At 42.1% G+C, this 25,250-nt stretch overlaps 2 protein-coding genes across 2 annotated transcripts in view; one reads left to right on the forward strand and one right to left on the reverse strand.

The window, feature by feature from the left end:
* The window catches only part of LOC146578510 (hemicentin-2-like), an 871,231-nt gene that overhangs the window by 242,492 nt on the left and 603,489 nt on the right, over positions 1-25,250 (reverse strand). The window lies entirely within an intron of this gene.
* Positions 9,529-11,350, forward strand: LOC146578519 (Fc receptor-like protein 5). The gene is made up of 5 exons (XM_085268786.1): positions 9,529-9,589; positions 10,290-10,325; positions 10,449-10,712; positions 10,792-11,037; positions 11,124-11,350. Exons 1-5 carry the CDS (start codon positions 9,559-9,561, stop codon positions 11,348-11,350), a joined length of 804 nt encoding a protein of 267 aa, XP_085124912.1. The 5' UTR covers positions 9,529-9,558.

Raw genomic sequence — 25,250 nt, forward strand, 5'->3', positions numbered from 1 at the left:
GGCTATGACACCAACAGAGTAAATTCACAGACTCCGCCCCCAGCACGGCTCCAATCGAAGCTGAAGTGAAGTAGTGATGTGCGATACCACTGATTTCCTTTCCGATCCGATACCAAGTAATATTCAGGGTGGTATCGACGATACTGATCCGATACCGATACTTTGTACAAAAACTTATTTTATTTATTGTATTTCAAATTATAGCGTCATAATGATTACAGGACATCAGATTACGTGTCCTTATCACTTAATAATGCAGAGTTCATCATATAGAAATAAAAAAACTAAAGTTGTCCGCTATTTGAACACCTTGCCTGCCTGCAGCACTAAAGGACTCCATGAGAGACTATCACCCTAGCAGCACCTGTCCCTGTCCTCCTCTTCAGTTCGTCTCAACATACGCTCGTCATATTCTGTGATATGATTTACTCTGAGGTGTTTGACAAGGTTAGTGACGTTGCCACAACCATACATGCCAACCCTCCTGATTTTTCCGGGAGAATCCCGAAGCCACCATTCTCCTGGATTTCCTCCCGGACAACAAAATTGAAAAACCATATCGCAGAATTCATAGCGCGGCCCAGCCAATTCCAGTTTCCAACAATGACGGCAGCTGCTTAGTTTTAATATTACTCTTATTTCTCTTTCTGGGTCGCAAAAAAACCTTTAACATATTTTCAGGTGAGAATGTAGCTGTGTAAACTTCAAATATCTGAGCCGACACATCGTCTTCAAACCCCCGCGGTCTTTCACTACTCGGGTTAAACATGATATATGAGTCACTTTGATAACAATAAAATGTTCTTGTTTGGCTTTTTCAGTGTTTTATTTGTTCGTGAGTAAATCGGTTTGGCTGAGATTAAAGTTATTAGATTAGATTAAATTAAACTTTATTAATTCCTCGGGTGGGTTCCTCCGGGGTTTTCACACAGCTGAATAAACGTCAAACAGAAAACTGATTAAACAGAAGAGTTTACGTCAGTGTCCTGTTATATTTTAGATAGCAAGGAGCAGACGGCAGAGTTTCACTCCACCGAGGGAGCTCGTGATGTACTACCCGGCTTTCTTTAGACCGCGAAGGGCGGGTCCTCAGGTGGAAGCAGCCTCTGAATTTGGACACCCCGCTGTTTCTGGGCCGGCCAATAATAACGGTGACATTTAACGTATTTTATCCGATAAAGAAACACTGTAAAATGTATTTATCACCCCAAAACAGCCCTTTTGAATGTCTCCCTAATTCTGAGGTCTCAAGGTTGGCAAGTATGGCCACAACACCTCACTTTTTTTTGCCACATGTATCCAAACCACGTCTCAGCTGTTTGTGGAGGTAAAATACGTCCGCACAGTTACGCTCAGCCATTGTTATGAGTGCGCGCGCCAAGGGGCTGCGAGACATTTATACAGCCGTATTTCGCACGTGACTATGAAAGGCGGAAGAGGAAGTAGTTCCTTTGAATGTAGACAATCCGAATGTTATAGTTTCTTTCCACTGTGTTCCTGTTAATGATAAACTACAAATTTACTCTAAATTACTAAAATATCGATATTTTAATGTGAGAATCGATTCTAGAACATAAATGACTGGTATCAGAGGAATCGATATTTCAGGATCGATCCGCACATCACTAAAGTGAAGCCGTTTCAGAACATTTTGCTCTACATATTTGAGTTGTTTGCCATGCTTGGTAAGTCATTTTTTCAAAGATTGTTTCAATTATTTCTATTAGCTTTTACTTCTGTGGCTCTTTGGAGTTGAGACAAAGCTGTGTGAAAGGCATTAGCCATGTTGCTCGCTGATAGCATAACATTCTGTTTTAGCTAGCTGAAAGGTATTGTTTGCGGGCAAATACCACAGCCTTGAAAAAAAGCTTGCATGTGAATTTTCAGTCAAACTTTTGGTCAAATACACCTAAAACAATGTGTAGAATGTGAAATGTTGGTATAATGGTGCTACTTGAAGCCTGAAAACGATCGTCCATAAAACAAACCGAGCAAACAGCAGTAGCAGGCGTCCTGACTGGATTCTACGTTAGCATTTAGATCCCTCCAGAGTTTTGTGCACACGGTTTAGGTAAAAATTAAAAAGGTTGAGGTTTTACATTTAGTTCAGTATTACCCGTTGCCTGTGTCCTTGTCTTTTAGGAAAATACTTTACACAAGTAATGGCTCAAAGCGGATTCGGTTGTTTTTTTTTTACTGTGCTGCAATTGTTTACTGGATTATTTGTGCCATTAATTAGTGTCCACTAATTTTTATTCAATCTCCGCACAGGATATGCTTGTGAAGATGGAATATGGGGGAGAGCAGAAGTGCGTTGCAGTTCCACAAAGGGATGAATGAAGGACATGCATATTGTATTGAAGAAATAAGTGATGAGATGCTGTTATTTGCATTTACCAGCTCACCTATGTCAGACCTTTTGATAAACACAATTCTAATGAAAGTGAGAACATGTACACTGTTACATCTTTCAGAAAATGTTTTGAAATTGTGGTGCACAGTTCAGAATAAATGTTTTTCAAAAACCATTGCGTCTTTTTAGTAAATGTTTATTTCCAAAAGAAAAAGTAAAATTCCCGCTTTTTAGAATGAATTAGAAGTTAACTCTTATGTAGTTAAACTAAAATACTCTTTGAGAGTTAATATATAAACTCTTAACACCAAGTGTTAAATTATCAACTCCAGACAGATTTGGTGTTTAACACTAAATCAGAGTTAACGTACCAACTCTCCAAAAAGAGTTAAATTAACACTCTCATGTGTGGACCCATATAGACACTTTAATAGTGTTAAAATCAAATCCGACAGTGTTAATTTGGACATGCTGGATTTGCTGTGTACTGGGCACCGTGGGAATCTGCTGTTGAAAAGATAGCAGATTAAAGCTGACTCAGTTGGCCGAGGACACACGCAAGAAAGAGTGTTTAACTTCCTGTTTAAATAAAAGTTTAATATATCAATAATCCTTGTAGAAGTATTGTGATGACGGCACAGTTATCTCACTGGATTCTGACTCTGTGTCCACAGTTCAAGAGCATAAACAATCATTTAAACCAGACAAGGAAATAAATCCATAAAGATGCTGCACATAATGATGCCTTTGATGATGAGGCATCTGGGCCAGAGCTCCCCTATAACATAGTCTCCCCAGCGACTATGTTATAGGTGTCCAACACTTTTTCTATGTTTGAACTTAATGTGACCACTAGAGGGAGGTGTGTGCCTGTTAGTGTCATAAACTAGCTGTGTGCAGCAGGCAGGATTGGACCCAAAGACTGTAGACTGGCAGATGAAACTGAAGTTAAATGCAGCTTTATTACTGAATCACCAAACATTTAAGATTAAGGAAATGACAGTAAGGAAATCTCTGAGAAACACAAAACTAAACACAAGGAGGAACTCACTGCATGAGGGAGGACACAACGCTGGGCAGAGGAAAACAGAGGGTTTAAATACATTAGGAAGGACGAGGAAACAGGAGCTGGGACTAATGGGACCTGATGAGAAATGGAGGAAAGCAAACTGAAAACACCAACCCAGGACACAGACTGTCACTAAAACAGGAAACATTGTGAGATGTAGACTGTGACAACCAGACATGGAACATGCAGACATGAAACATACGATCAACTGGGGAGACTGGTTGGAACATGAGAAGAGGGACACAGGAACAGGCAAGGGGGACAGAACACAGAGACCTCTATGAGGACAAAGGAGGGCGAGAGGGAGAGAGACTTGCTGGGGGAACGTAGATAAACATGATAGGTGTGGAAAACAGAATGAAACTCAAGGAGGGAAACAAGACGCAAACACACATAAACAGACACACAGATCGACACAGAGGACAAAGACACAAGGGGAACCTACCAAGGAGCTAAACTGATCACAAGTAAACTCAGAGAGGTAATAACAATGAACTCAGAATTAAACAGTAAACTACAAGAACAACAATAATAATAATAATAATAATAATAAATTACACACCAAAACACAAGAAAACTCAAAACACTGGTCATAAGAACCCAGAACCGTCACAGCTGTATGTAGAACAAGTGTGAACACCTGTGTTCTCATTATGCTACAAACCAAAACCATTTCACCATGTTTAACTCCGGACCCAACCTGGCCAAAGGAGATCCTGAGAGAGAACAAAGGACGCGACCCTAAGCGACGGCCTCGAGGTAAAAGAGCCGGCATCAGGAACAGGCTACGGGCTCGCGCACACCGCACACCCATGCCCAGTATCCTGTTTGCCAATGTTCAATCCATCGAGAACAAGCTTGATGACCTCAGAGCCAGAATCAAGTTCCAGAGAGACATTCGGGACTGCAACTTCCTCTGCTTCACCGAGACTTGGCTGAACCCAGCGACACCAGACCACGCCGTGCAGCCGACGGGGTTCTTTTCGGTTTACCGCATGGACAGGACAAGGGAGTCGGGGAAGAAAAGAGGTGGTGGAGTGTGTTTGATGGTGAACAACAGATGGTGCGACAGCACAAACATCTCCCCACTCACATGCTCTTGCTCGCCCAATCTGGAGTTTTTGATCGTTAAATGTCGCCCTTTCTATCTCCCTCGGGAATTCACTGCGGTCATTGCCTGCACTTTTTACATTCCGCCTCACGCGGACTCGGACACTGCCTTATGTGAGCTACATGAGGCTCTCACACATCAACAAACACTTCACCAAGATGCCGCACTCATTGTTATGGGAGATTTTAACAGAGTGAATCTCAAACGGACATTTCACAACCTTCACCAGCACATCAACTGCCCCACCCGGGGCACGAGGACATTAGACCACTGCTACACCCTGTTCAAGAACTGTTACAAGGCTCAGCCCCTGCCGGCATTTGGAAAATCGGACCATGCCGCCATCTTCCTCATGCCTGCTTACAAACAAAGGCTAAAGCAGCAACCACCAATCAGGAGGGAGGTCGCTCGCTGGACGGACCAATCAGTGGCCGCGCTGCAGGACGCACTGGATGACACAGACTGGGACATGTTTCGGCGCAGCTCTGATGACATCAACATGTTTACGGAAGCGGTTGTGGGATTTATCGGGAAACTAGCTGACGACACAGCAGAAAGAACTATCATCCAAACGTTTCCCAACCAGAAGCCGTGGGTGGATGAAAACATCCGCGACGCTCTGAGATCATGCACCGCTGCCTACAATGAAGGGCTCGTCTCCGGTAATATGGACCTATACAAGGCTGCGTCCTATAACGTGTGCAGCGCGGTCCGAAAGGCAAAGCGGAGCTACGGGGAAAAACTAGAGTCACAGCTACGACAGTGTGACTCTAGGAGCCTGTGGAAAGGACTGCGGACTATAAACGACCAGCTTCTTCAATGATGAATGCAGATGCTTCACTGGCTGATGAGCTGAACGTTTTATGCTCGCTTCGATGCCGCAGCAATTAAAACAACAAACGGCTGCGCGCGCTCGGAGTGCACCAGTGAAGAAAATGCATTCGTCATCACAGAGCATGCCGTGAGGAACACCTTCAGGAGGGTGAACACCAGGAAGGCAGCAAGACCAGATGCAATCCCTGGCCGGGTCCTGAGAGCCTGCGCTGACCAGCTAGCACCGGTGTTCGCGGAGATCTTCAACCTCTCCCTGGCCCAAGCTGTGGTTCCCACGTGCTTCAAACAGTCCATTATTGTTCCTGTTCCAAAGAAACAACAGCCCGCTTGCCACAATGACTACTGTCCAGTAGCACTGACTTCAATTGTGATGAAGTGTTTTGAAAGACTGATGAGAGATCACATCACTTCTTCAGTTCCTGCCACCATCGACCCACCTCAGTTTGCTTACCGGACTAATCGTTCCACAGATGATGCCATATCTCACCTGCTCCACACATCCCTGAGTCACCTGGACACTGGCAGAGGGAATTATGTTAGGATGCTGTTCGTGGACTACAGTTCAGCATTCAACACAATAATTCCCTCTAAGCTTTTCACCAAGTTGACGGATCTAGGACTCAGCTCATCACTGTGTCAGTGGATCCTCAACTTCCTCACAGACAGACCCCAATCAGTGAGGGTGAGAAAACAAGTCTCCCCCTCCATCTCACTCAGCACTGGAGTGCCTCAGGGCTGTGTTTTAAGCCCCCTGCTGTACTCACTGTACACTTATGACTGTGTAGCCACATCAGACACCACCTCCATTGTTAAGTTTGCTGATGACACTGCTGTTGTGGGCCTGATCTCCGACAACATCGAGACGGCCTACCTGGAGGAGATTAGGAACCTGGAGACCTGGTGCCAGGAGACTAACCTCCTCCTAAACATCAGCAAGACTAAGGAGCTGATCGTGGACTTCACTACAAAGCAGGCGAGGAATTACAAACCCCTCATCATCAGTGGCACGCCAGTGGAGAGAGTGGACAGTTTCCGATACCTGGGTGTCCACATCACTCAGGACCTGTCATGGTCCTGTCACATCAATTCCCTGGTTAAGAAAGCCTGTCAGCGTCTCTTCTTCCTCAGAAGACTTAGAGACTTCCATCTGCCACTGAAGGTGCTCAAGAACTTCTACTCCTGCACCATCGAGAGCGTCCTGACGGCAAACATCTGCACCTGGTTTGGGAACAGCACCAAGCAGGACAGACGAGATCTGCAAAGAGTGGTGCGCTCAGCCGAACGCATCATTCAATCAGAGCTCCCTGACCTGCTGTCCATCTACACCAAGCGGTGCAAGTCCAAAGCTAGGAAGATTATGATGGACCTCTCCCATCCCAACAATGGACTCTTCTCACTGTTGAGGTCTGGGAAGCGCTTCCGCTCCCTTAAGGCCAAAACAGAGAGATGAGGAGGAACTTCTTCCCCCAGGCTATTCGGGCCCTGAACCAGGTGTAGGACTGGACTCTCCCAAACACGTCACTATAAGACTGGACTCTCACACACGTCACCAAACGCACCACCACACATTTCCTATAATCCTATAATTTATAATCTTTATAATCTCTTCTGCTATTTGCACATTCTTTACTGTAAATTCGTAAGTTAATTTGTAAATTTTGTAGTAAACTGTAAATTGTAAATATTGTAAAACTTTTCTTCTGTCATTTAATGGTCGGGCATTGTACAGCTACAAGCATTTCACCCCCATGTCATACTGTGTATGGTTGTGTGTGTGTGACAAATAAAATTTGAATTTGAATTTGAAAATTTGAATTTGAATTTATACATGAATGAATAAATCATTTAATTATAAAACAAAGGTATCATTGAAGTGAAGTGTGGAGGAGCTCAGCATCTTCACTCCGCCTTCCAGGTAATGTGGTGGAGTTATTTCAGTGTAAAACATCAAGTGGTTCAAACAGAGAACAGAGTTCAACTTCAATGACAGACAGCTGCTCTCTGGATTTGTATACTGTGGGTACGGCCTCAATGCAAACCTGTTTGCTTAGTGTGGGCGGCACACAGCCCACAATAGGGGCTCCTCACTGGGGCACATCTGGAGCCCACAGTATGAGTAACATATGTGTCCTGCTTTTCACATCAGTACTGGGCCCACTGTGGGCTGTGTCAGTCTGCATCTACTCACAGTGGCTCCACATGAGGCCCAAAAGTGCAGGAGGCCACACAGCAAGCTGGAACATAAACTGGTCATATCGCATAATCCAACACAGCAGTAGAGAAATACTTTTACTTTGAAGGATTTTACACTTTTCTTTCAGATATCATCAATCCCACCTTCCAAGATTGGGTACCAAACCCCAAGAACACCTGATGCGTTGAAGGCGTGGAAGATGAGAGCAGCTGACCTAAAAGAGAAGATGATGGCTGAGCTGGAAACCTGGACCCTCTGTATAAAACTACCCAGACTACATGAAGTACCCTCTCAACTAGATGATGTGAATGAAGCATCACTGACAATACATGCTGTGACCATCACTGAAACCAATCAGCTGATCTACATTATGGCAGCAGTGATCAGTGAGATACTTGGCTACAAGATGAGCAGCCACAAGGAGCAGTGCCCTCCATGGAGAAGGAGACTAGAGGCCAAGATCAAGGTAGCACAGACGGAAGTTAGACAACTATCAGAGCTGCAGAAAGGTGTGAAGAAGTACAGCAAGTAGCCCATTTCCGAGGCCTTGGAAACTGCTACTCACAGCCTTGGCCAGTCGCCAAGAGGTATACCACAGAGACAGAAACCAGGAGAATAAACCAGCTGTTCTCCACATCCACACTGTACTCTCAGTGGCAGGGGAACAACATGGGAACAGCCCCACCAAGCTAGGCGATGGAGCCATACTGGAAGAGAATAGAGGAGGATGCACCCTATAATACTCAGTGGCTGGCGAGTATTGCAAGACATTCCTGATTCTGGACATCCTTAGGCATCAGGAATGTCTGGACAATTAGCAGCAGGGTTATTTGTGCTGCTAGACACTCATGGAGTGCCATCAGTGTGCTGTCAGAGACCAGTCCCATCCAGCTACCAACCAAAACCTGCCTCAACACAACATGGAAACTACTGTCAGGCAGGGGTGAGATGAACAGGCACATGATTCAATTCATGAGCAGGGCCCAGGAAGGATTTGGCAGAGACACCAGAGGAGCAATGGAGCAGCTACTGGTGAACAGAACAGTCACTCGAAACTACAAGACCAGACTGAGCAACCCCCTGTGACACGTGGCTTGATTACAAAAACGCTTATGACTCGATGCTCCACACCTGGATCCTTGAATGCCTAAAACTGTACAAGGACAATGAAACAGCCAGTAGTACAAGTCACCATCAAGTGTGGGATTTACCATCTCTGTCCCCCCTGTTGTTCTGCATAAGCCTGAACCCCCTAAGTGAGATTATTAAGAAGACTGACTACGGATACCAGATACAGAATGGAGCAAACATCATCCACCTCCTCAAATCCTAGATGCATGAAGGAGCGTTTCCGCAGGTCCGTCCTCCCTGCAGCTGTCAGACAGTACAATCAAAACTACTCCCAACAATCATAATGTTTACATCTGGGCTGTAAGTGCAATAATTTAATCAACCGATTTGCACTACAACCTGGGTTTGCCTCTTATCTGTAGTTTATTTTATTTTATTTAATAACTGTACAGTATAGTAACCATTGTCCTTGATGTAAATATGTTAGAAAAAATTGTGTATGTTTCTGCTCTGTGTCCTGTGTACTGTTTGTTTGTATATGTGTCTTTCTGGCTGCTGTTACAACCAAATTTCCCCTTGTGGGACAATTAAATGATTATTCTATTCTATTCTATTCTATTCTATTCTATTCTAAATGAACAGGAGTCATGTCCACTAAATGGAAATAAATTAGTTCATGAGCCAAACTGCAGCTCAATGAGGACATTTGATATCTCTGATTTTTCCAGAAATGATGTTAAAGCAGCAACAGGGTTTTGATTCAAATTATTTTGAGGTCAAGAGGCCTTGCAGGATTTTAAAGGTTTAATTTGAAAAAAACAACCCAACTTCCACCCAAGAGCATAAAAACCACAGACTGAGAGGAAGAGGGCGGGCTTTACTTGGTGTCAGTGAGAGAAAAAAAGCTCAAATGAGTGAGAAGGACGATGAAGGAAACATCTGTGCTGTGTCTGCTCTGTAAGTAGAATCTCTGTGTTTGTTTGAATTCTTGTACTTTGACTGTCTGCTCTCCTGATAACTGATGATGGAGGAGAAGACATGAGAAACAAATCAGGCTCAATTCAAGTTCAAAACACCACGAGGACCAACTGCAGGTCTGAACTGACTCTTTATCTTTGCTCAGGAGTCGAGGAAACACAGCAGGCAGTGAAAAGATCAAATCATTCACTCATTATATCAACACAGCTGCACAGTGGACACATGACTTTACTGGGTTATTTAAATGTAGTGGATATTTTTCTGTATGTCCCCAGTTAGTGCACCTAATAACAATGGTCCCTTTAAGTGCTGGGAATCATTAAGTGTCGTGTAAAATGTGCTTAAAACTTGTGTTCAGGACACATTCAAGGTTTTGGGATTTTAAATTGAGTCAAAGTAATTTTTTATTTGTCTGTGTTAACTCTGCATTTACTGACGACCTGTGACATTCATACTGTGCCCACTTCCCCTCTACGTTGAGCCAAAGTTTGATGATTGGTTAAGCAGCTGGATGTTGATGTTTTTGTGTTTATTCTTTTTATGTACAAACTTTACTGAGACATGTTGCTGTCATCAAATAGAAAATGAGCAGATATAACAGAGAGATGTTTGTGTGTTTGTCAGCTGTTTGTGTTCTTTATGTTCACCTCAAATCAACCTGAGTGTCATTTCTCTTTAGTTCTGATCTCACTGCTGAGCTGCACAACAAACCAAGGTCAGTAACCTTCTTCTGTCACAGTTTAAACCTGAGAAATGTTCACTGATATGACCTGATGGGGTTCATGTTTCACAATGTAAAGTCCAACAGATCATCAGTTTTTCATTGTAACCCTCACAGCTCGTCTGACTGTGAGTCCCAGCAGCTCTCAGTTCTTCGAAGGAGACTTTGTGACTCTGAGCTGTGAGGAGGACGACAGCTCTGCTGGATGGACTCTGTGGAGAAACACAAGCAAAGAACAGAGGAGTCAGTGCGGAGTTGAGTGGGGCAAAGGTGCCGGTCCTTCATGTAACATCAGATACATGTACCCATGGCACAGTGGAGTTTACTGGTGTGAGTCCAGAGAGGGTCCCATCAGTAACATGGTTAACCTGACAGTCACTGGTAAGCTGAGTGTGTGGAGTTAGTGTTGATGAAGCTGTGTGTAAATGGATGAAATGCTGTAGTTTGTCTCTGTGTTGAGGTGGATCAGTGATCCTGCAGGGTCCTGTCCTCCCTGTGATGGAGGGAGATGACGTCACTCTGCTCTGTAAAACAAAGACCACTCCCTCCAACCTCCCAGCTGCTTTCTATAAAGATGGCTCCCTCATCAGGAAGCAGCCTACAGGTCACATGACCATCCAGCATGTTTCCAGGTCTGATGAAGGCCTCTACAAGTGTGACATCAGCGGTCATGGAGAGTCTCCATCCAGCTGGATCACTGTCACAGGTGACACACTCACCTGTCTGTGTTTCTGCAGCTTTCAACATTCACAATGTGACGACAACTTAATGACTGTGTTTGCTTTATTTTAGACGAACACACCACCACACCTCCACCTACATCCACACCTCCCCCTACATCCACACCTCCACCTATATCCAGTTCTCTTCCTGGTTCCACCTCCAACATCCTTCCTCCTGTTCTCTCTGTGTTGTCATTTGTTGGATCAGTCTGTGTTGTGGTTCTACTGGTGTTACTGGTTCTGCTGGTGAGACGATGTGTTCACAGGAAACCTGATGGTGAGACTCAGACTTCCTGATCTTTCATGTTTGAGTTTATTTAGTAGAATAAAGTTCACCTTCATGATGATCACAGTAATAACTTTCTTAAATGTTATCTCTGTTTAGATATTTAATTAATGTTATTTTTTACATTTTTTGCAGATCAAGTTGAAGACAATGACATCATCACTCATGTCATGTACAGTTATGCCAAAAGATCAGATCAACACCCAATCAGAGTCAACAGAGGTAGTAGTTTCTGTCTATTCATTGTCATCCAATTCAGCATCAGTGTAGTGAACCCCCCCCCCCCCCCCCCGAATGAAGGATGACACTTTACTGATGACGTTTTGAAGATTTAATGGTAGTAAACCATCAATCTCACCGTGGGGATGTATACACAGAAGCAGCGTGTAAGCAAAAAATCCACACTCTTACAATCGTAAACCTTACAACATAAAGTAAGCTTCAACATAAAATGTTACAAATTTAGCCTCTGTCACACAAAACATCTAAACATCTCCTTATTTATGTCATGAACATACCTTGTGCCTCTATCGAGGGCGCTGCTAATGACAAAAGAAATCTCCATGGTCTCAGTTAAACCATCACACTTCAAACTCCCGTGACTGCCACTAAAAACTGCGCCAACAACAGTTTTACAGGAAATTGCCCCATCGAAATAAAAGCATCTAAACTGAAACAGGAAGTTGGTAATAGAAAACAGTGATAAGTGCCAAAATAAGGTATAAGGAAGTAAATAAAAGCATTTAAGGCTATTTACAGTCAGGGTGGCCTAAAAAGGTGCACTCAAACACAGGCTTCCAATGATCAGCAGTGAATTTATTCACAGTGAATTTAAACAACAGTTCACAAAGGTCCCAAAACATTAGTCACTGTTCTAGTCTCCGGAAGGCCTTTTCTTCGCATCCACATCTGAAGACTGACACTCTTCCACTTCCTCTCGAGGTGGCCACCAGAGATGGGCAGTAATGCGTTAGAAGTAACTGTAATCCGATTACTTTTTTCAAGTAACGAGTAAAGTAAGGGATTACTATTGCAATAAAGGTAATTAGATCACTGTTACTTTCCCGTAAGCACGCTGCGTTACTAAAACCATAATTTTTTTGCGAGATTGTCTCATGACAGTGACGTAAGCGAGTGCGCCGTTAGTGACAACAGCTGTGTGCAGATCAACAATGGATAATATATCGAGTGCAGGAGAGAGTATGAGCGTGCAGCGTTTAAAGCGTGGAAGTACTGACCTTACTTTGAGTTTGATTCCATAAAAAGTGACAAAAACATTACCGTCCGTTGTGCGTGGGAAGAAAACTTCTTTTTACAGCAAAAAAACCTCTAAACTTCCGAGCAAGCACAGAGTGTGTGAAGATCAGTGTTCTCACTTTTTTCCTTTAAATTTACCCTTTATATTTTTTATGCGACTTCAACATTTAAATTCTATCTCGATATTTTTCTCAGATTTTGAATCTGACTTTTGCAAAGTTAATAATATGGTAGTTTAATGTCCTGACATATACACCACATATATTCAACCTGTTCATGAAAATGTGCTTCCTGTTATGGTTAATAACAGTGGTCCTGTTGTGAGAACATGTTTGCTTTGTGTCCTGTGGTTAAATGTGTCAGTCTGCATTAAATGAAAATGGCAGCTTTGTGGTCTTCCACCCCATTTCTCAGAAACGCCCCCACCCCAGTTTCATGTGCTCAGCTTGTGATAATAATATTAATAAAACTAAAAACTGCTACAGTTTAAAAAATGCATTGCTTAATCTCATCATGATGCAATATTGAAAAATAACAAAAAAAACTTTGGCCATAGCTGTATGTATAATAACCGTGATGTTGTTGTTGTACCTGCATCTGTTTTATTCTGTAGAGACTGATTCAGCTGTGATCTACTCAGCAGAGAGAACTGAAGACGTCAGTTATGGACAAACAACCATCAGAACAAGGAGGCCCAGGTACAGCTGCTCTTTATCTTTGACTGTGGACAGAGACAAGCTAGCTGCTCACACTGTTTACAGCCATCATGCTAAGCTAAGCTAACCAAACCAATCCACATCATGAGTCATACTCAGTGCTAAGACTTGTGAATTACATGAACCCTAACCCTCTGTCTCTAATTTATTTTAAAGAGATACATAAAGCAGAATATATAATCCTTTATTTATCCAGGTAAAAAAATCTCATTGAGATTAAAAATCTCATTTCCAAGAGAGACCTGGCATCATAGCAACAAAAGTCACATACCACATAGGTATATAACATTTAAAACAAATACAAGGTTGATTAGGAATATACACACAAATTGTAAGAATACAACTCTGATATTATTTTTTCTATGGCTAAGATATATTACATTTTATGTTTATTAATTGTGTTTTATTATTTATTATTTTTATGTTCATATGTTTATATTTTTTTGTGCCAGCAATTTTAGGAGTCTTTTTCTAATAAATATAAGTTTTTGTCAGAATAAATGACAAAAATTAAGAAATATTCAGCCGCCTGGTTTTAGTCAAATATATGCAAAGAAAATCCTACAAAATCTACAAATGTTGGTTGCTATTGGTAAAGTGGACCTGTTCTACTTTTCCTTATTTCCTGTTACATATTTTATATTCCAGTGGTGGATGTTCATAGTAAACATGGCCAGAGTTTTCTAATAATTTTATAGTTGTATTATCAATGCATTATAATTTTATCTGCAAGTAATCCAAAATCCAAAAGTAATCTAAAGCGATTCATCCAAACGAAGAACAACCCAAACTGAAACCAGGAACAGCGACACATAAATGAAGTAAAACACGGAACAGAGATGAGACAGAGGGAGGACAGACAGGGAACACAGAGAGAACTAATGACAAACTCAAAGTAAGAACTGAAGCTGAGAGAAAGAAACACTAAACCCACACTAGAAGAAATCATCTGATCAAAGTTAAAGATCAGCACAGATCTGTGGGCTCCAGGTTTATAGAAGCAGTTAAAGTGTGAGCAGAATGGAAGCTCTGATTTGTATCTGAGCTGGTTCCCAGTAAAGACTGAACTGGGACTGTGTGTGATGCAGAGAGGTGGAGATTGGAGGTCTGGATTGAACTACAAAGCTTGTAATCATATTTCCTGTTGTTTGAACTGCGTGTGTTTGTGTTCAGACTTTAAACCAGAGCCAGACGTCGTCTACTCTTCACTGAAGTAGTCCACCAGTCCAACCACTGACGTCCAGCTGCTGGTCTCTAACTGGTCCCCCCAGCACCTCGGACCAGAGGACATCCACATGTTACAGATTATTATATGTTTTATGTATTTTTATAATTGAATTAGACTCTGATGACCTCTTATGCCTGCACGTTAGTTTAGTAATTTATTGCAGTTGCTTTATGTCCTCAGTGTCATCCGTTTTCCTTGTGGGTTTCACAAAGGTGTTAGTTGTAAGTTTTGACTATTTCTAGTCAGAATTTCCAGTCATTCTAGTTTGGTTGTGGCTAATGGAAACATATCTCAATGCAGTGCAGAAAACACTGAACATTAAACCTCAACCACAGACTAAAAACAGCAGTGGCGTCATTCAGTGTCTGTAAACTCTACAGAAAAGCTTCAGTACAGGATGTTTGTGTGACCAAAAGGTTTTTAATTTGTGAATTCAACCAAGTTAGAAAAAGTTAAAATGTGCTTTAGGGAATAATCAGGGGAATGCTTTGTTACATTTTATGGTTACACTTTCACATGTGAAAATTATAAAGGAAATAAACCTTGACTTTCATAAGGTATGCTGTCTGTTCTCACTCAGTAGTTCCTGATGATATCTGACATGTTATAGTTCCTGATTAACTCATAAACATGTGACTCAGATACCAGTTTTTGATACGGGCGACACGGGCGGTTGCATGGGGCGGCATCGTGGTGGTGGGCAGCATCACGGGCATCGGCAAAAAAAATAAAAATAAAAATTGCTCGTACTTATGCTGCCCCGACATCACCCAGCACATATTGGGAAAGGCACAGGCACCGATCGGTTTTCTATCTCCCATTTCCTGGGAGTAAGGGCGCCCTCCGTTTGCGAGGTGCGCCTGCTGCTCGGGGGATTCTCTGACCGGCTGGAGCAGCATCTAATAACCAATTTGCAAAATAAAAACAAACCAACAAACACAAAAACACCAGACATCATGATACAGACTTATAATTTGCACCAATGTTTTTTCGAAATTCTATACACGAAAAGTGAGCGCGAGAGCCCTCGGTGCGCCTGCTTGCTGCTGAAGTCAAAGTAAACTTTATTGTCAACTCCGCTACAGTCCAGTATATAGAGAGTCGAGACGACGAGGCTCCAGTTACAGCAGTGCAAGTAAACAAACAATATATATAAGAAGAGTAAGAAAATAAATATACACTTTAGGACTCGGGGTAAAGGGATCAATATCAATTTAAAATTTATATTTATTTGATGATTTAAAGTCTCACACACAACCCGTCGAAAGGAGAGGACAGCCTGCTGCTTCCAAATAGAGCACATTTCATTTGTAATGTTGTAAATCCAAGCCCATTATGTATTCATGATTTGAACCTTGGGTTGTGTGAAATCCCAGAAATAAACCCCTGACAAAGTGAATCAGTGAACTAAGGTGTAGGTGTGTTAGGTTATGTTGTGGTGATCCTCGAGTCCTCGATTATTTGTGTTCATACTGGAGTGCAAAATTAAAACCAATGGAAGATGGACAAGAAACATTCAAAGCCATCAGGTGCTCATGTGGCAGCACGAGGTGAGAATAAAGTACTTATTAGTACTAAAGTACTAAGTAAAAATACTCTTCACAGTTTAAAAGACAACGCCACTCTCGGAATTTCACCCAGAGAATACTGGAAGTAACACTAATCACCAAGAAGGCAGTTAGGTTTGTTATACTCAATACAGAGACGAGGTTCAATGATAAAACAAGTTGACAATTTATTAATAATTATTTAAAACACTGTATATGTAACAGAGCGAAGGTGATTTTTTTCCACAGTGTTTTTAAAGGAGGGAAACCTTCCTCCAAACTGACAGAGCAGTGGAGCCGCCAAGGGAAAGCACATGAATTAAAAACAGTAAGGCTAACATATAATTTATTATATTTAAACAATTAAAAATATAAAATGAATTAAAACAACCCTGGCCAGGGGACAACACAATAAAAATCAATAAACCACAACATTAAAAGTCCAGTGGCGTCCGCCACGGTATAAAAGTCACTAAGAATTAAAAATCAGAAGGGAGACTCAGCGGCATCCTCGCCTTCCTCTCCGCGTTCTGCGCCCCAGTGCGCTAAGGAAAGAAAGGCAGTGGCAGTCACTACTCTTTTAGGGAGCTACCATTCATTAAAGGGGAAGTCAAAAGTAAGTCAAAAGACTTACCCCGGGTGGGCAGAGCTCTCAACTCTGCCTGCCGTTTCTTTGTAACCGCCAATCGGCACCGGCCCGTCCGCCGCCTCTAATTTCCCGCAGACGCGTAATCTGGCCTCCTGTTGCTGCAGCAGTCGAACTGCTCGCTCCGCGTCGCTGGCGCTGCGTCTTCCTCCCTCTTTAACGCCAAGCTCCACCAGTCTTATGTGTCACTGAGCACGCTCTGTAAATTACCACTCCCTCCTTTCCTCTCAGGTGTGTCAAATTAATAAAATGGGAAAAGGGCGGAGTCTCTCCAGGACAAATTGACAGATGCAACCAAAACATGCAGTATCAAAAATAAATAAACACACTTCACATTAGAACACAGCAAAGCAAAACCACATCCGTCCTTCCCTGGATGACATATAAAAGCACAATCATAAATATCCATGTACAAATATGCTTAAAAAGGTATTCAGAGTTGAGGCTTACCAGTGGAGGGGCAGGGACGCCACGCACAAACTCAAAAAAAAAAAAAAAAGAAAACACACCAAGACACAAGTGCAACACAAAATCACACACTCACACTAATCACACTAATAAACTAAACAAGGCAGGTGTGTACATTCAAAGGATCCCACCACCAAGGCACCCTAGTCTCCTCCACATCGGCACTCCGCATCTGAATAAAAGAAACAAAGAAAATTTTAATATATTACAACAAAACTAATATGTAGCTCTGGGGATGACCCAACTGCAGGACCACACTGGTGATCTGCAGCTAGAAAAAGGTCCTCCCACCAGTGGCGTAACAAAAATCCAAACTACAAATCAAAACAACAGAAAAACAACATACAATCTGGATAAAACTTTAAAATCTGGAGCAACCGGAATCGCCGTATCGCTCAAACTTGCCGCCTGCCAGACTATAAGTTAATCATCCGGTCAATCAATATGTACGCCAGCTGACTCCCATAACCGGCATGCATATGGCCGCTGTCCACGCCGACGTCCACTTTAAAAAGCTGGCAGCAGCAGGAAAAGAAACCTCGCAACGGGAACAGACGGTAAAAGCAAAGCAGCAGCACTTCAGTTAGCGTAGCATTGCGTAAAACTAAGGCCCACACTTCCTGCAAAGCATAATAGGTAATTACTATAAAAGAACAATAAAAGGCAAAAAAAAGCGATTTTTCCAGTCGGGCTACCAAAATCTATCTCTGCCCTGCCCGTCGGGCTATCGTAGGAAGGAAAAATATATGTCAATGCTTTTGCATTCTTTCGGAAATGTAGCTGGGTAATTATGTCATTGGCATCGGTGAGCCACTGTCAATATGTGACATATTGAAATCGCGTTTGAATTTGCACTTGTTTTTTGCTTTCACTTTGCAATCGCACGAACTGTGTATAGAGAGCGACAGCACTGATTGGTGAGTGATGATAATTTGTGCACCAATTCCTCTGACATCGTCTTATCAATCGTTAGCTTACTATGCAAACATGACAAGTGAAATCTCCCGCAGCTTAAACATGTGAGAGGTTGATCGCGCAGAGAATCACTGAGCTTATGTGAGTGCGTGTGTAAAAGCAGCAGGACATATAAGGAGGCTTCTATCTCCTCCTTTGGCCAGCCTATTACCCCAGCAGGGTACCTGATCACGGGCAGGGCATAGGTGTTATATATATATATATATATATATACACTTATTTACTTGTTCCTAAGGACCCCAAAGCGCTTTACACTATACACAATCATCCACCCATTCACACACTGGTGATGGCAGCTACAGCGTAGCCACAGCCGCCCTGGGGCGCACTGACAGAGGCAGGGCCACCGGGCCCTCTGATCACCACCAGTAGGCAACGGGTGAAGTGTCTTGCCCAAGGACGGGTGAAGTCCTTGGGCAAGACCAAGGACACAACGACCGAGACTGTCGGAGCCGGGGCTCGAACCGGCAACCTTCCGATTACAAGACGAACGCCTAACTCTTGAGCCACGATCGCCCCATTTACCATAATTACTGAATTCTGTCTAAAGCTGGAGGATGTTTGGTCATTTGTTTTGACACAAGCTGTTGGGGAATTATTTAATATTTTTAACCAGTTAATGAAAGAGGATCCAAAATCAAATTTGTGTAAAGTTGCAAATAGAAATTTCCAGTTAACTCTGTCAAATACTTTTTCTGCATCTAAAGAAAATATTGTAGTTTCAATGTTTTTACTGCATGAGTAGTCTATTAAATTAAGTAATCTACATGTATTTGTTGATGAGTGCCTACCTTTTATGAAACCAGTTTGGTCAGTGATATAAGATTTTTGAGTTTTGTGATTATGTTTAGTGTAGCTTCATTTAAAGGAAGAAGAGCTTGTGAATTGGAACCACTATAGAGAGGGGGAGTGGAGATGTATGTGCAGAGGAATGCTGTGACATACGACACTATTTCCTGTTTTAACAGACAAACTGACTCTCTCTCTCTCTCCCCTTATATGGGAATGTCTGAATTTCTATACATACCAAGTTATCTCCTGTTTCAGCTGACAAGCGAACAGTTTCTCCTTTTATGGAAATGTTTTTGCCACTCCTACTTCCCTGAAAGCTCGGTTGAAGTATAAATAAAGAAAGTTTTGAAAGCCCTGGGCGGTCTTTCCTCTCTGTCACATTTGTCCTGCACATGTTGCTGCAGGATGGATCGGGCGATGAGGGGGGATCGTCCATGTGTGCACATGAAAAAGATATCTTGAGTCTGAGTTCCTTTGCCTTCTACAATTTCTCCTCACAGTCAGGATGAATTAAGAGGGGGGTTATTTTCTCCAGTCTCTTTGAGAGAGCTTTGCAGATTATTTTAAGGTCTACATTTATAAGGGATATTGGACGATAGCTTGAGGGATATACAGGGTCTTTGCCTGGTTTTAGCAGGAGATTAATGTTTGCAGAATTCATATTTGATGGAAGTCTGCCCTTTTCTTTGATTTCCAACAACGTTCTGTAGAAAACTGGTGCTAGAATCGACCAGAATTCTTTGTAGAATTCTGCAGGAAAGCCGTCTGGACCTGGAGCCTTATTATTGGGCATACTTATCAGGGCTTCCTGGAGTTCACCTGGTGTCAGTGGTGAATCCAGTGCCATTGCTTGAGTGTCTAATAATTTTGGAAGAGTTATGTTGTCCAAAAACTGATTAATTTCCTTTTTAGATGGGTTTATTTGTGGTGAATACAACATTTTATAGAAATCCCTGAAAATGCTGTTTATTTTTTTGTGGTCATATATTGTGTTCCCAGATAAATCTTGAACAGCACATATAGTTGTTTTTTTCTTAGTTAGTGGAGTGGATAGGGAAAGGGTGTAGCGGATTCTTATCTGGTGTGAAGTTAATACAGCCACGGAGTGATGCCAGGGTCGCGGTAAAGCTGTCCAAGCATCCACGTAGACCCGGTCAACGGCGATGACAGCGTGGGAGCCATTCTGGATGAAGCGCGTTAGATTGGGAAGAGGACCCTGCGTCGTTCCAGGATCTCTTTTGGGAACTGGTCGTTTACGCTGAAGTCCGTTCCTTTCCCTGCCGCGACTTTTCACCTGTTCCTTTTGTTTGAAGTGGCCGAATTTGGCCACAATAGAACGTGGTCTCCTGGCTGCTGTGCGTATGGGGCCGATGCGATGCACTCTATCAAAGGCGATGTTCTTCACAGTGTCCTCCGGCAGCTTCAGGTGGGTTTTGATGAAGCTTTTCACCGTAGTCTCTGCGTCTTCTCCAGCAGCTTCTGGAATACCAGAAAATACAAGATTATCACGCATGCCACGAGCTTGTAGATCAATGACTGTCTCTTTTATTTATTTTTTTTATTTTCTCCATTTAGGTGGGTAACATTTTCAGTGAGACATTTCACCGACTCTCTTAGCGTGGCATTTTCAGCAGCCAGTGTTTCCACCTGCTGCTGGCTGAACTCCAGGGATTCTCGCAAGGACTTAAATTCCCGGTGTGGAATCTCCACCAAGGACAGCCTCGCATCGAAACTGGACAATCATTTGTCGATTGACTCAAGGATGTCTGCAATATCTTTGCCAGCTGGCAATGTTGTGCCGGGGGAATCTGCCGGGCGACATATTTTCGATGCCGGCCTCTCAGATTTGGCCGGGGAAGATGCACTCTGAGCCTTCTTCATTACGAGATCCTGGAAGCACTGATAGATGTAATCTTGGAGAGTCTCTAAACTCTCCCCGTTGTTCTCCAGGGTGTTCGAGAGGATTTAGACAAATGTTGTTAGTTATAAGACAATTGATAAGTGTATTTGCTAAAATTGAAGCTTAAAGGAATTTGTTCAATTCTAAGCTACCATTCGCTTTAATTTTCCGCCAAAATCTTCGGCATCTGATGTCAGTTACAACATGAGTTCCTTACCTGGTGCTAGTACCTTAGGTTAGGTACTAGCACCAGTACCCATTTCTCGATATATACAGCGTCATAAAGTCTGAAATTGGCAACAAAGCACTGTTGTTAAGACAATGTGACAATGTACATAAAAGGCATTGCAGCACAGACCTGGGGACATGTTTTAGGAAGCCACAAATTCAGCTCAATTAACCCAAGAGATTCTGCTTGTAAAACACTCAATTTGCCATTTCAGGTCAACTGTCTAAAAACAAAGTCTTTCTATAAGGCTTATCCATGTTGTTAGGATAAAACAAAAAGGTAAATTCAAACAGCACAGTGTGTCAGGCATTGACAGTACAGATTGAAAGAGCCGAATACTATTCTGCACATGAACTGGTGATAAATTAAGGCCTTATGTCAGGGGTGTCCAAACTTTTTTCACTGAGGGCCACATACATAAAAATATAGGAGGGGCTGGGCCACTTACTAGAAATTAGGTATATAACCTTAACTTTAGTGTATTAAAGTTAGAAAAATCACTTAAAAGTGATCAAATATGTTATATTGTTGAATATAATTAAAGACAAAACTGCCTTCATCACAGCTTTCCATAAATGGATCTTTATTGATTTATTCAGAAAAACCTTTGGTAGCTCATTCTCAGATCTCTCAGCAGCCTCATATTTCTTCTTAGAAAGAAGATTTACAGTATGGAGAAAAAAACAATAAAGGGGAAAATGGGACTAGTAAATTTCAAGTTTGTTATTTAAGTTATTAGGCTTAGCAACACACCTATTAACGTTTGTTTGAAACCGTTATCAACATTAACAGACTGAACTGGACTTAATAACAGGAGTGCATAATTTTAGTAAATTATTCTGGTGAGTATCAGCTGCGCTGGGTATGTAAATCGGGCCACCCAGCTGCGGTGCTGATCGCCACTCGTGCCAAAAATCCGGACAAATGTCACTTGATCAAGGAGCAAATCTGCATCAGATGAGATCAGCTGACTTTGCGTGTGAGTGTGCTGTGCACAGCGGTGTGTACTCTGTGTTAACAAGAAAAACGTATATAAGTAGGTGGTGCTTAAAAGCAGGGTAGTGACAGAATTGATGCGTATTATTGATATTTGAAGCATGTGTACCTGCACATTAACACACGGTACTGTGGAATATATATTTTTACTCACCTAAAGCGCTCGTGCTCTCGTCCACTCCCCGCAAAAATTAGCAGCTGTGTGGTGTCTGTGGCATCGGTGCTCTCATCGCATGCGATGGAGTAAAAATCAAAAGCACAGCTTTATCAGTAGTGATGGGACGTTCTGTATCGAGGCTTCGGAGCGTGTGTCGAGTAATGGAGGGGGCGTTTCCGCGAAGCGCGTATCGAGGCTTGCTTCATTTATGGGAGGAGCTGAAAATGATGACGTCCGAAGCCTCGCTGCCCGGCTGTACCACGTGACTGGTTCATGAAGTGGTTCGAACTTTGCCGCGAGATATGACAGCGATATAAACCCCTCAGACTTCATTCAAAAATGTGGTTGTTTGATGGAGAGTTGCGGTTAGTGAGAGTTTGGAGACCGTTTGGAGGTTTATGAGAGTGAGGAAAGTCAGGAGAGAATGGAGCCAGCTAAGAAGAGGAGGATGTCCTCCCCTGTGTGGGAACATTTTGATCTTATTCCTCCCAACAAGGTATGTAAATTTCTACAGAAGATGTATTTTCATGATACTGATGGTGCAATACAATTTATGTTGAGCTGTCTTGACTTTTGTACAAGGTGAAGTGTTTGCTATGTGCCAGGGAGCTGGGATATAACAGCAACACCTCATCCATGCTTAGGCACTACAGAGCTTTGCATGAGAATAAGGGGAACACCGATTGTGGAGCAAGACCAGGTGAGCCATCAAATGCAATGATAATATAGGATGCAGTAATGTTACTAAATGATATAACAATATTATACAACTGTTATAAGTTACGTGTGTGATATTTATATTTGTGCTTTATCTTTATTGTCTTTCCTCAGGAGAACAATCTCAAATAGATGAAGACCTGGTCAGCATGGTGATTGAGGACTCCCAGCCATTTAGCATTGTGGAGGACAAAGGATTCAAAAGATTTGTTAAATCATTAAATCCTAGCTATGTTCTCCCCACTAAAAAGGTCATAAAAGCAGTGAAAATTTAGTTTTTACAGAATAAAATGTGAACAGGCAGGACTGAGGCTCAAAGCCTCAGTGTGTAGCTGTCCATACCTCAACGTTACAAAAGCACAACCACTGTCCACACCCCAACCACACCTCACCTCACAGTAAATGATCATTTCCATTTCAAGCATTTCCAAATAATCATTTCCCATACTGCCACTATAAATATACACAGTATACTGCCATCACTACAATATACATGTTTTACACACTCCTTTTGTTGTTGACATTTACAGGCTGTGTGCAAAATGCCACACTCTTCAAATTCATGCCAGCTATTATTTTTACGTCCAGTAGGTGTCCTGCTAGAGCAAATGAAGCTTCATGAAGCTTCGCGTTGGGGTGAACCAATTGGATGAAAAGCTTCAGTGCTTCATGGGGCTTCATCTGCCCATCACTATTTATCAGACAGTAGCAGTTTAATGTTGGCTGACGAGTCTTCAATTCGTCGCACAACTGAATTTCTGGACACGCTGACGTTGTTGAAGTCCTGCACTTTTTCCGGGCACATTATTTCGGTGAATTTAACGAGGCCGTGTTTTATGAGGTCTCCATCTGAAAAAGGCTTGCCATGTCTTGCGATGAGTTGGGCGACCTCATAGCTGGCTATTGGAGCCTTTTCCTGGACAATTTGAGCACGAAAAAAATACTGTTGCTCACCCTGCAGGAGAGCTACCCTTTGCTTTAATTTCTGCTCTCGCTCAGCACCAGTGTAGGATGCATAAGCCTGATGTTTGGTTTCATAATGACATCGTACATTATACTCTTTCATAACAGCCACAGTTTCAATGCAGATCAAACAGACACACTTCCCCTTGAATTCTTTGAAGAAATATTCACTCTCCCACCATGTCTGAAATTTTCTGCACTCACTTTCTACCTTTCGCTTCTTTGGTTCTGCCATGTTTAGTAACTTGAGGTAAATTTCTTCTGTGATTGTCCTTTTTGGTGGAGCAACTGCCTTGATCAGCAGCAGCTCCCCCTGGTGTTAAAACTAAGAAGTGCAATACACTCAAGCAAAAGTTGAAGTGCGGCACATATTCTATTCTATTTATGAAATTACTTGCGGGCCAATTAAAAATGGATCAAATCCGGCCAAACTCCGGAAGCAGTGCAGCAGAGGTGTTATAGAACTCTGTTTCTGGTGTAGAGAGGTCTCACAGCCTGAATGGGAGATACTGTTATTCTTTGTGTTGGACTGCCATCTTGTGTTGGATTTAAGAATAGTTTTTAATTTCGTAGAACCCAAACTCTTCCACGGCATGCATTCTTAATTTCTCTTTGTTATTTGGGCTAATTGGGACCAGATGAATGTAAAACAAAGAATTACTAGATTTTTTTTTACCTAATTTTTGTTTCTAATAAAATATGAGAATTATCCTCATATCCACATATGAGGATATTTGTTTAAATTTCAATAGAACAGTAGCAGTATAATGTCCTCGTAAGTGGATATCAGGCCCTTGTATAACAAAATTAAGTATTTTTTTCTAAATAACCCTAAATGTGATGTCCGCATATGTGGACGCCAGGTCCTAGGAGGTTAATCCTTAAATGCACCATGCATTTATTTCATTATTGCATTTATACTCCATAAAAAGATTTTCATGGGGGCATTTGAAACAAGTTATGTTGACTGTATTTTATCTTGCACTGATTCTTTTTCAGAAACCACATCATGTCTACTCCATGCACCATCACATAGTACATAAAATAAATTTTCTCTTGCACATAAATCTCTGGATGCTAGCTGTACCTTTTGACTGAGGATAATTGCAGTAACACAATCCAGTATTAACTATTTGTAAATATTTATTAACAACATGAAGTTGAAGATAAGACAGGGTGTAGATAAAGAGCTTTACATTATTCATTCCTTGCATCATGAGTTGAATAAAAGAAGCGTCACAGTTAAGGATCATAGAGAGAGAAATATCTACAGATCAGATACACTACTGGTCAAAAGTTTTAGAACACCCCATTCTTTCC

Source organism: Mchenga conophoros, linkage group LG3 (assembly GCF_057382185.1).
Source record: "Mchenga conophoros isolate Kocher_MC1m ecotype Shallow Benthic linkage group LG3, M_conophoros_male_GT1.1, whole genome shotgun sequence".
Lineage (NCBI taxonomy): Eukaryota > Metazoa > Chordata > Actinopteri > Cichliformes > Cichlidae > Mchenga > Mchenga conophoros.

What these genes read in the sequence shown, in the direction of transcription:
- LOC146578519 (XM_085268786.1), top strand. Translation starts at nt 9,559, where the DNA reads ATGAAGGAAACATCTGTGCTGTGTCTGCTCT. An exon ending in ATCTGTGCTGTGTCTGCTCT is followed by an intron (nt 9,590 to 10,289) that starts GTAAGTAGAATC and finishes ATTTCTCTTTAG; the next exon opens with TTCTGATCTCACTGCTGAGC. An exon ending in GGTTAACCTGACAGTCACTG is followed by an intron (nt 10,713 to 10,791) that starts GTAAGCTGAGTG and finishes CTCTGTGTTGAG; the next exon opens with GTGGATCAGTGATCCTGCAG.